Here is an 11,237-nt window from a genome sequence, read left to right as displayed (position 1 = left end):
CGCGCTCTCTTCCAACAACTGCCACTGCAGCACGTGGATTGGCAACGGGCTGCATCAACATTTAATTTAGCAAAACCATTAGGAGGGGACAACCACACTCTCGGCCTAGCTGGTGCTTCCCTGTCTGGAGTAGTTTCCCTTCTTGCACACATCTCAAGATCTTTTAAGAAATACTTGATAGAAGAATTGATTGCAAAAGGGCTTTCAAAAATCTCTTCATGTATAGCCCTTCTCCTCGATCGCCAAACCGCCCATAGCGTGACGACCATACGTATGAACTCACTGTGCGATAATCTGTCATGCATTTGGAACAACCAATTTTCCGCATCCATGGTTAAGTTTTCAATCATGCAATCCAGTGTTTCTTCTGTAGATAGTGACCACACCGCTCTTGCCATTGCACAATCTATAAGGGCATGCTTCCAGTTGTCATCTGATGCACAAAAAGCACAAACCCTTAAAGTAGACATATTTCTATGGTTCAACACGTCCACTGTTGGGAGTGTTTCATGGCATAATCTCCACAAAAATACCTTCAATTTTTATGGTACTGCGATGTTCCACAGCGCTGTCGAGTCACTACCTTCCTTCGCCTCATCTGACTGCCCCCCCCCCCCCACATTATCCATCACAGCCTCTGATTGTAATTTTAACTTCCGTAAAAAAATGGAGATTGAACTTACAGAGAAGCGGCCTCTGGCATCCTCTCCCCATGCCCAGAATCGTCAATCCTTCTTGTACATAAAGGTATTCCCAAGATAACCTCTGAATCCGCTGGTAGGAATACAATACGTAATTTATCTTCACGCCAAACATGAGATGATACATCAATAAGTTCAGAGACCCATGCAGGCTTATCTGTCAGCAAGGATACAATAGGCTTCATCATGCCCGGTCTGGGAGTCCAGTTGTGCTCCCAAATCCTTGTGTTTTCCCTTGCACCTACTCTCCTTATAAGGCCCTTTGAAAGTGCTTCTTTACCATCCATAATTGCCCTCCAAATCTGTGAGGTATTACTTCCAAGTTCCGCCTCTAGCAAAGATACATCTGGGTAGTATCTCGCTTTTAAAACCCTTGCACTCAACGTCGAGGGATCTTGTAACATGCACCAGGCTTGTCTAGCCAGGAGGCATATATTGAAAAGTTCTATGTCCGTGAAGCCTAAGCCTCCCAATTTTTTCGGCTTAGTGCAAACATCCCAAGGAATCCAACATGGTTCCCTTTTTCCTCTTTTGCCCCACCCCCCCACCAAAATTGCCTTATCATTGATGTTACACTTTCACAAATACCTTTTGGTAGTCTGAAACAGGCCATGGAATATACCAGGATTGCTTGAGCAACCGCTTTTATCAAGACTTCTTTTCCCCCATAGGACAATAATTTCTCCATCCAGCCTTTGTTATTTTCCCACACCTTGTCCCTCAAATATTTAAAAGTGCCATTCTTTGAATGTCCCACATCTGTAGGCATTCCTAGGTACCTATCTGACAATTATTCATCAATAACTTGGAGAGTGTGCTTAATATTGTCTCGAACTACCTGGGGGCACCCCTTACTGAAAAAAATTTGAAGATTTATTATTGTTCACCCCCTGGCTCGAAGCATTGCAGTAGGTGTTCACCAGGTTTGACACTATACCAGCCCCTTCTGTACTTGCCTTGAAAAGCAGCAGGCTATCGTCAGCAAAGAGTAAATGGTTGACAACCGGGGCTATCCGCGCCACCTGCACCGACAAATGCCGACGACTGAGGAATGGATTTTAGTAGACACGAAAGGCCCTCCGCTGCTATCAAGAAAATGTTGGAAATATGCCCTAGAGGCAATAATAAAATGGTTATTATTATATTTCCTTGTTCATGATAATTGTCTATTGTTCATGCTATAATTGTATTAATTGGAAACTATAATACGTGTGTGAATACATAGACCACAACATGTCCCTAGTGAGCCTCTAGTTGACTAGCTCGTTGATCAATAGATGGTTATGGTTTCCTAACCATGGACATTGGATGTCATTGATAACGGGATCACATCATTAGGAGAATGATGTGATGGACAAGACCCAATTCTAAGCATAACACAAGATCGTGTAGTTCGTTTGCTAAGAGCTTTTCTAATGTCAAGTATCATTTCCTTAGACCATGAGATTGTGCAACTCCTGGATACCGTAGGAATTCTTTGGGTGTACCAAACGTCACAACGTAACTGGGTGGCTATAAAGGTGCACTACAGGTATCTCCAAAAGTGTCTGTTGGGTTGGCACGAATCGAGACTGGGATTTGTCACTCCGTATGACGGAGAGGTATCTCTGGGCCCACTCGGTAATGCATCATCATAATGAGCTCAATGTGACTAAGTAGTTAGTCGTGGGATCATGCATTACGGAACGAGTAAAGTGACTTGCTGGTAACGAGATTGAACGAGGTATTGGGATACCAACGATCGAATCTCGGGCAAGTAACATACCAATGGACAAAGGGAATTGTATATGGGATTGATTTAATCCCCGACATCGTGGTTCATCCGATGAGATCATCGTGGAACATGTGGGAGCCAATATGGGTATCCATATCTCGCTATTGGTTATTGGCCGGAGAGGTGTCTCGGTCATGTCTGCATGGTTCCCGAACCCGTAGGGTCTACACACTTAAGGTTCGGTGATGCTAGAGTTGTTATGGGAAATAGTATGTGGTTACCGAAGGTTGTTCGGAGTCCCGGACATGACGAGGAGCTCCGGAGGTGAAGATCGGTATATTGGACGAAGGGTATTGGAGTCCGGAATTGTTCCGGGGGTACTGGGTGATGACCAGCGTGTCCGAAAGGGGTTTCGGAGGCCCTGGCAAGCATTGGGGGGGGGGCTTATGGGCCAATGGGAGGGGGCACATAAGCCCACTAAGGGGCTGAGCGCCCCTCCCACCCCATCTCACGTAACCTGGAGAGGTGGGGGCGCCACCCCTAAGGCAGTCGCCCCTCCCGGCTTGGGGGCAAGTTTCCTAGGGGGTGGGGGCGCCCAAACCCATCTAGGGTTTCCTCCGGCCGCCGCCCCCTCCTCTAAGCAATCTTGTACAACACATTACACAGACTTATAGGTTGGTACCGAGCTAAAAGAGTTGGGCTCATTACCTTGGGGATCAAGACTAGAAAAGTATCATTAATGCACTCTGGGCTTTCTTCTCCACTAACTATACGAAGAACTGCTTTTGTCACTTCCTCCCCGCATACATCCCAATGTCTCTAATAGAAATGTGCTGGAAAACCATCAGGCCCCGGAGATTTCGTGGGGAACATTTAAAACAGAGCATTCTTGACCTCCTCCTCTTTATAATTTGCGCAAACAATTGAATTCATATCAACTGTGACTTTGCAAGGGACATGATACAACACTGCCTCCATGTTTTTGACCCCCTCCGATGTGTACAGACCTTTATAGAAATCCGTAACCATTCGTTTTAGTTCTGCCAGGTCATCTAACATAATACGCGAGGAATTTATGAGAGCCTTTATCATATTCTTCTTTCTCCTCATATTGGCTCTCATATGAAGAATTTTGTATTTTTGTCCCCCGCTTTGAGCCAATCAATTCTAGAATGTTGGCTTTTGCATCCATGGCAGATTACTTGAACCTACAATGTTCTTCATAGTATCCCATGTTTGGTGGCGCAAAAATGTCTGAGCTTCTCCGTACACCACCGTCATCCTCCATGGGTCAAAACCAGGATCTCTTACTTCACAATCTACATGGTACACAGAGTAACCAACAATATCGATTTTTATTGAATTGTTCCAAAATATTCCAATGCCACCACTTCTACCACTACTGCTCAAAGCATAACAATTATCAAAACCTAAAGAAGGGAGGCTAGCTAGGGCTTGGATGGTGGGCCCATGCACTGACTGGCTAGACCTATGTCCATGTGTCACCTGGGACCCACCAAACTCCAATGCACCCATAAAAACAGGACCGGGCGGCGGTCCGATGAAAAAAATTTGGAACTAGCGTGTTGTCCATGTCTCATTGGAGGACAAAGATTTTTTTTCGAGGGGAATGGAGGAGGGAGCCCGAAAAGAGAAGAGCATTCAGGACTCAGGCACTTAGCAGGATCTGGCTAGATTTTCTTTAGGGGAATCTAAGGCCCAGGACTAGGAGATGATGCAGCCCAAAACATGGTAGCTTCTATGGTCATGTTTGTATCAGACATATGGCAAATTTACAATTTTTTTGTTTATCTTTCATGACGACATTTCAGAGAATAAAATCATGGCAAATTTATTCTACTGACCATGGAAAATTTATAGTACATACATGGTAAGTTATGTTTTGGCATACTTATCTGCAAAAAATGTTTTGTTATACTATCAGATTTATTGCCATGGCAATTTTCCAACTTCTCACAAGGACAATATTTTCTTGCAACGCAGAATTTGCCACACTATATATTTTTGCCATGATTTGTAGAGAAACTAGTTTTTGTCTTAGTCCGCCCTGCGAAACGCCCTAATGTCTACGATTTTTGTCATGATCTAATTTTTTTTCTGTCATAGTTGCCATCTGTTTGTTTATAAATTAGAGCATGCCAATTTAATTCTTGTAGATACCACGACACTTATTGAATATACCACGGTAAATTTATAAATTAGAGGGAGTCAATTTTATAAAGTACAGCATGGCATTTTTATAAATTAGAGCATGGAAATTTGTAAATTATGTTTTCTATGCCTTTTTCTTTATCAGAAGATAATTTATTTTTGGTTGATACTCCTGACCTAACACGCTTTTTTTACCGAGTAGCATTTTTATAAATTAGAGCATGGAGTAGCATTTTTTTTACGGAAAAAACAGCTATTTGGGTCTAGCCCGCTTCCTGACCTAACACGGCCCAAACCGAGTATAGTCGGTGACGGAACCGACCGATCCGCACATAATAAAGGTTGCCGCCAGGCCCCTGCTCAATCCACAGACCACAGCCATGAAGCGCTCTGCTAGCTGGTTGGAGACTGCAAAACCCGTCTTCGTCACCAAGGCGGAGCGGGAGCGCCGCCAGGCGCCCGCCGTCGCCGACCGGCGCCACTCTGCAGCAGATCTGTTCCGCTCCCTCCATCAGCCCCCTTTGCTGCCGTCGCCGACTCCCCCGTCCAGCTTCAACCCTTCTCTTTGCAACTCTGCCTATCGCGACTCTTCCGATCGGGATCGGGACAGAGACCGCCGCCACGACCTCGACCGCGACCGCCGCCGCGACCGATATGACTCTTCCTGCCGGGATAGGGGTAAGGAGAGGATTAGGGAGCGCGGCCCCGGCCGCGACTGCCACAGGGAGCGGGAGCAGGACCGAGACGGGGAGCGCGCGGACCGGAACAGGGAGAAAGATCGGCTGGAGAGGATGGCGGAGCGGGAGCGGGAGAAGGAGCTGGAGGCGATCAAGGAGCAGTACCTGGGGTGTAAGAAGCCCAAGAAGCAGGTCATCAAGCCATCGGAGAAGTTCCGCTCCTTCGACTGGGAGAACACCGAGGACACAAGCCGCGACATGAACACGCTCTACCAGTTGCCGCACGAGGCCCGGCCCCTCTTCGGCCGGGGATTCGTTGCTGGTATGGACCGCCGTGAGCAGAAGAAGGCGGCGGCCCAACACGAGAAGAAGATCCGTGCAGAGCTGCGGCACAGAACTGGTGCGGAGGATCGCATGGAGGACGATGATGATTTGGTGGGCAAGAAGAATGCTGCTGCAGCTGATTCGTATGACACCTTTGACATGCGTGTTGACAGGCACTGGTCTGAAAAGTCGCTCGCGGAGATGACCGAGCGAGATTGGCGCATTTTCCGCGAAGACTTCAGTATCTCTTACAAGGGGTCTCGCGTACCTCGGCCGATGCGGAGCTGGAGCGAGAGCAACCTTGGGGCTGAGCTGCTGCTTGCTGTCGAGGGGGCTGGATACCGGAAACCATCGCCAATCCAGATGGCTGCCATTCCACTTGGTTTAAGCCAGCGTGATGTCATTGGGATTGCTGAGACAGGTTCCGGCAAGACTGCAGCTTTTGTGCTTCCCATGATGTCTTATATTGCACAATTACCCCCCATAAGTGATGAAAATGGTCCTTATGCTCTTGTCCTGGCACCTACTCGCGAGCTTGCTCAACAGATTGAGGAGGAGACTGTGAAATTTGCGAATTGTCTAGGCATTAGGGTCGTGTCAGTTGTTGGTGGTCAGCAGATTGAGGGGCAGGCCTTAAAGCTCAAGCAGGGCTGTGAGATTGTAATTGCCACACCTGGTCGGCTTCTTGATTGCTTGGAGAGCAGGTATGCTGTGCTCAACCAGTGCAACTATGTTGTGCTTGATGAGGCTGATAGGATGATCGACATGGGTTTTGAGCCACAGGTTGTTGCTGTCCTTGACGCGATGCCTTCGAGTAACCTGAAACCTGAGAATGAGGACGAGAAACTTGATGAGAGGAGGATTTACAGGACTACATGTATGTTCAGTGCCACCATGCCACCTGCTGTGGAGCGTCTTGCTAGAAAGTATCTCCGGCACCCAGTTGTTGTGACAATTGGTACGCCGGGCAAGGCCACTGAGCTAATCACCCAGAATGTGATGATGGTGAAGGAGTCTGAAAAGAAATTTCTGCTTCACAAGATGCTCAGAGAGCTTGGAGACAAAACAGCCATTGTCTTCTGCAATACCAGGGAATCAGTGGGCATGCATACCAAGGATCTGGCGAATAAAGGCTTCCGCGTCATGGGTATACATGGAGGAAAATCACAGGCAAAGAGAGATATCAGCCTTGATGGTTTCAGGAACAGGCACTGCAATGTGCTTGTGGCTACTGATATATTGGCGCGTGGTATCGATGTTCCTGATGTTGCACATGTGATTAACTATGAGATGCATAATTCAATCGAGATATACACACATCGCATTGGAAGAACAGGGCGTGCAGGTAAGAAGGGTGTGGCGACTTCATTTTTAACTCTGGAGAACACTGATATTTTCTTTGATCTGAAACAGATGCTTATACAGAGCAACAGTCCTGTGCCACCTGAACTTGCACGGCACGAGGCATCAAGGTTCAGGCCCGGCTCAGCTCCTGGTAGACCTCCAAGAAGAAATGACACTGTTTTTGCAAATCGCTGAAGCTACACTTGAAGGAGTTGAAGGTCTTTGTATTATTATTTTGAAGGCAACTTCTTGGAAAGATATGAATCTAGATTTGTACCCATGAGGTACACTTCTAAGTTCGAGAACTACAGTATATATTCTTGTAAGTTTAGTATATTTTAATGATGATTGCTCTGGACATGTGTATCAGATTATATTGTGACCTTTTTGCTCCTTTGCAAGCTTTGCATGGTTTTAGTATTTTTTTTCCATGTTATAAAATGCTTTTGTTACACTGAGGTGGTATATTGCTCAAGAATCTTCTGTCTTTTTTTATCTGACAGGGTATGTTTACTGGATCTTCACTTTGGAGGTTTATTGCGTATGTACGTCGTTCATATAGCGTTTAATCTCAACCCTCAAGAGGTGCTAATTTTGTTTCATTCCTTCCTCTATGTCGTTTGATGTTCAATTCTGATAGTTTTCTTTCTTGTAGTCTTAGTAGAAAAGAAATCAAATCAAATTGTTCTGAATTGTTTCGGGTTCTTATAATTAGATGCTATGTGCGTTCAGCATATGGTAAAATGTAGTGTGTAGTACTTTATACTTTTATATTTTTATATCACGTGCCAAGTAGAATCATTATGGATCATTTTGGCCACAGTAGGTTTCTTTTGTAGATGTTACAATTTCTAGAGAGAACATTTGGCCTGTGATTTCAGTATTTGAGCATCCATGTGCTGTCCATTGGGGAAAATGTAGTAAAATACAAAACAAACTCAAATATGCGCGCCTTCTATGGAGCAAATATTTCCGCAGAATTACCCAATATGATATGCGTAAATGATTTAAAATAGCATACATTCTGCCATTGTTCTAAGTGTATGGTTTTCTGTTAGAGCATGTATAATTTGGTGCTTAGTGAAAACCCCTTTTTTGCACCATATTAGTAGATATGAGCACATGATGCTTATATGTTGTATAAGATGCTGAAGTTTGCACCGTGCTTAATGTGTGCTACTGCTAACAAGGTGGTTGTTTGCGTTTCAGGTATTAAGTTTTATGCTGACCGTGAACGAGAGTATGAGACTCAGCAACTTGCATTGTACTCCCTCCGTTCCTAAATATAAGTCTTTTTAGAGATTCTAATATGAACTACATACAGAGCAAAATGAGTGAATCTCCACTCTAAACTACGCCTATATACATCTGTATGTAGTCCATATTGAAATATCTAGAAAGACTTATATTTAGAAACAGAGGGAGTATATGTGGGTGCATCTTGTTGACGAGAAAACTCTGGTATGTGTTTTATAAGGAATCCCGCTACCAGAATAGTGCATATGACCCACATGTTCCGAAGAGTGTGGCGTCGAGGGGCGGGGATATGTTTCAAGCTGTTGGTCCAACGATTGTTAGAATGCACATACACAGTTTGGGTTGCTACTGAAACTACCAACTATTGACATCTACTAACTTAGTGGTCCGGAACATAAATGAATGCCAAGAAACCCTAGCCATCCGGGTCGTGCTTGCGACGCCACCACCACCAGACTTCGTCGCCGCCACCGGAGGAGACTGTCCGCCAGGGGCCGGGTGCTCGATCATGCGTCCTCTCCTAGTGCCCTTTCTCACCCTCTCCTATGTTCGCTTGACCGCTTGACTTTGGACTCGACGGCTCATGGCAGCGATGGGGGGCTCCCAAAAGCTATTTACTCCTTCCCTCTCACCTCCCGTGCACTCTCTACCGGGCGTCCATGCCCTGGCTGCAAGCTGGTGCATAGGCCTCGACTGCGCATCTTGCGGTCCCTTGTTGAGCGCCCCTTGCCTGGCTATTTTCTCCTTCCCTCTCACCTCCCGTGCACTCTCTACCGGGCGTCCTTGCCCTGGCTGCAGGCTGGTGCATAGGCCTCGACTGCGCATCCTGCGGTCCCTTGTTGAGCGCCCCTTGTTGAGCGCATCCTGCGGTCCCTTGTTGAGTGCCCCTTGCCTTGGCGACGGGCAGCGCCGTGCTCACATGCATTGTGTCCTATGCTTCAGCCACAGTGGTGTCGAATGCCCATGCTCCCGCTCCGTATTAGTTGTGCTCCAGCAGGCAGCTACGGCGGCGCTCTGGAGGAAGGTGGTTGTTGATGTCTTCGGGTGTTGGGGCTTCCCCTCAGCTTGTGGTTGTTGTCATGACAGACTACTACAACTTGGACGACAACGCCTCGGCTTGTGTTTTAGTTGGTGGTGGGTGGCGCAGCTTGGATTGGGGCACGAGGGTTAAGCCGATGACTTACCATTGGGAATCTTGGGTGTTGTATTTCTTCTCACATAAATACAAAAATGGATCACATGGTTCCTACAATCCGGTTCGGACCTTTGGGTAGGCTCTGCAGGATTAACAACCATAGCTGAACGGAGTATGATAGAATTCCCCTGTACAGTCATTCGAGAAGTCCCCCATGAGGATGACTCCCATACAAATCTTGTGATCGCTGGAGAAGCGTCTAGGGGTAAATCATCGTATCCATATAATTGCCTGCCACCTATGCTCCATCATTCATTCAAAATTTGGCATCCCATCAGATTGCGATATTACTCACCTATTCTTGCCATATAAAAAGAAAATAATACACTACTTATCCTAACGGGGAATTTTTTGGGTGTATATTATAGCAAAGAGCTGAAGTATGTCCGTGATTTGGGTTACCAGATTACACCACTTAGGGTTTACTTGTTTGAGGAGATGATTACTCCTTTTGAAAGCTTTGTTCCGATCTCTAGCAGACAAGAAGCTAAGAAAAGCTACGCTTCCCATTCTTCAGAAAAATCAACTGACTTCTACCCTCTTGATTGATCCGGGGAAACAAACCGTCACATGTTGGGAAGCTAGGAATCAAGGTTGTGGCTTGATGAGGAAAACAAAGATGACACGATGGAGTTGGCTGCTGGCACAATAGGATGGTGTCCTTACCGTACCGCTGGCACACGCGTGGTATCGTTCGTGGTGGTGCTTTTGGAGTCTGATGTACTACGTCCAGGATCCGAAACGAGCTTGACAAGGGACCACTGCCATCCCATTCTTTAGTGAGCTGGAGTGCCGCCATCTTATCCATGGAAAACGCGTCAAGCTATCGCTTTCAGTCTAAGCAACAAAAGAGAAGGATCGAGAAACGCGACAGCATAGGAACCACGAAAACCAGGAGGGAGAAAGACATTGTATGGGATGCGAGATCCTCACTGTAGGCTGGATCAAAATCCAGCCAAGAGTGGGCAGCCTTTAGAAGCTTAGGTTAGGAAACCAAGAGAAGGCTTGGCCTCTGCTATTGATGATACTCATGATGATGCTTATAGTTTGCTTGATAAATTTGTGCCACTTGTTGAATTATTTGATGCCCATATTACTAAAGCTAAAGAATCTGAAATTGAAGAAAATTATGAATCATCTTCTATACCTAGTACTCTTGCTAAACCTAAATACTTGATTTCCGGATGTTTATACTCTTCCCGAGGAGTTTACTAGAGATCTCATGGCTTATGACACTCGTAATGGTATAAGGTTTTATACCTATACTTAAAGAAATGGCCATGAACAAAATGATGAAATATGATCATAAGTTTGCAACTTCTCTTACTTTTGTTACTAATGAGGATTATAATTCTCTGTTGACCCCGAGCTTATTACTTTAGAATCTGATCCTTTTCATGGTTATGAATCTAAAACTGTTGTTGCACATCTAAATAAATTGAATGATATCGACACCTTATTTGCTCAAGAAGAGAAGATTCGGTATTATTATTTTTTAAACTATTTCCTTTCTCAATAAAGGGTTATCCTAAAACTTGGTTTAATAACCTTACTTCTAGTTGTATGCGTAGTCCACTGGACATGATTTACTATTTGACTGAAAAACATTTTTCTGCTCATAAGAAACAAGTTGTCTTACCAGAAATATATAATTGCGGTGAGGTGAGGGCGTGGAGAGAGGGAGTTTAGGGGGGTTCGGTCGAGGGGAGCCATGGCTTTATATCCATGATGTCTTGGGGCACAGGGTGACAGATATGTTGTCGATCCGACAAGATCCGGCGAGCGGCGGCGGAAAGGAAAGAGATCGATGGGTGGGGAAGGTGAGCGCGCGGGTGATCGGGCGGTTTGTAGGA

The 11,237-nt window shown here is 45.7% G+C and overlaps 1 protein-coding gene across 2 annotated transcripts; it reads left to right on the top strand.

The window, feature by feature from the left end:
• The first annotated feature begins 4,967 nt into the window (after window positions 1–4,967).
• On the top strand, window positions 4,968–10,280 carry LOC123115773 (DEAD-box ATP-dependent RNA helicase 21). 2 transcript variants are annotated; one of them, XM_044536868.1, is made up of 4 exons: window positions 5,241–6,933; window positions 7,002–7,254; window positions 7,436–7,517; window positions 8,142–10,280. In XM_044536868.1, exons 1-2 carry the CDS (start codon window positions 5,379–5,381, stop codon window positions 7,034–7,036), a joined length of 1,590 nt encoding a protein of 529 aa, XP_044392803.1. In that variant the 5' UTR covers window positions 5,241–5,378; the 3' UTR covers window positions 7,037–7,254; window positions 7,436–7,517; window positions 8,142–10,280. The 2 variants fall into 2 exon arrangements, with proteins under 2 accessions (XP_044392802.1, XP_044392803.1); XM_044536867.1 differs by having other exon boundaries at window positions 4,968–7,254.
• Window positions 10,281–11,237: the final 957 nt, after the last annotated feature.

This window comes from Triticum aestivum, chromosome 5B (assembly GCF_018294505.1).
Source record: "Triticum aestivum cultivar Chinese Spring chromosome 5B, IWGSC CS RefSeq v2.1, whole genome shotgun sequence".
Lineage (NCBI taxonomy): Eukaryota > Viridiplantae > Streptophyta > Magnoliopsida > Poales > Poaceae > Triticum > Triticum aestivum.
Note: the sequence above shows the minus strand (reverse complement) of the source record. Positions and strands in the feature narration are given on the sequence as shown.

What these genes read in the sequence shown, in the direction of transcription:
- LOC123115773 (XM_044536867.1), top strand. Translation starts at nt 4,968, where the DNA reads ATGAAGCGCTCTGCTAGCTGGTTGGAGACTGCAAAACCCGTCTTCGTC.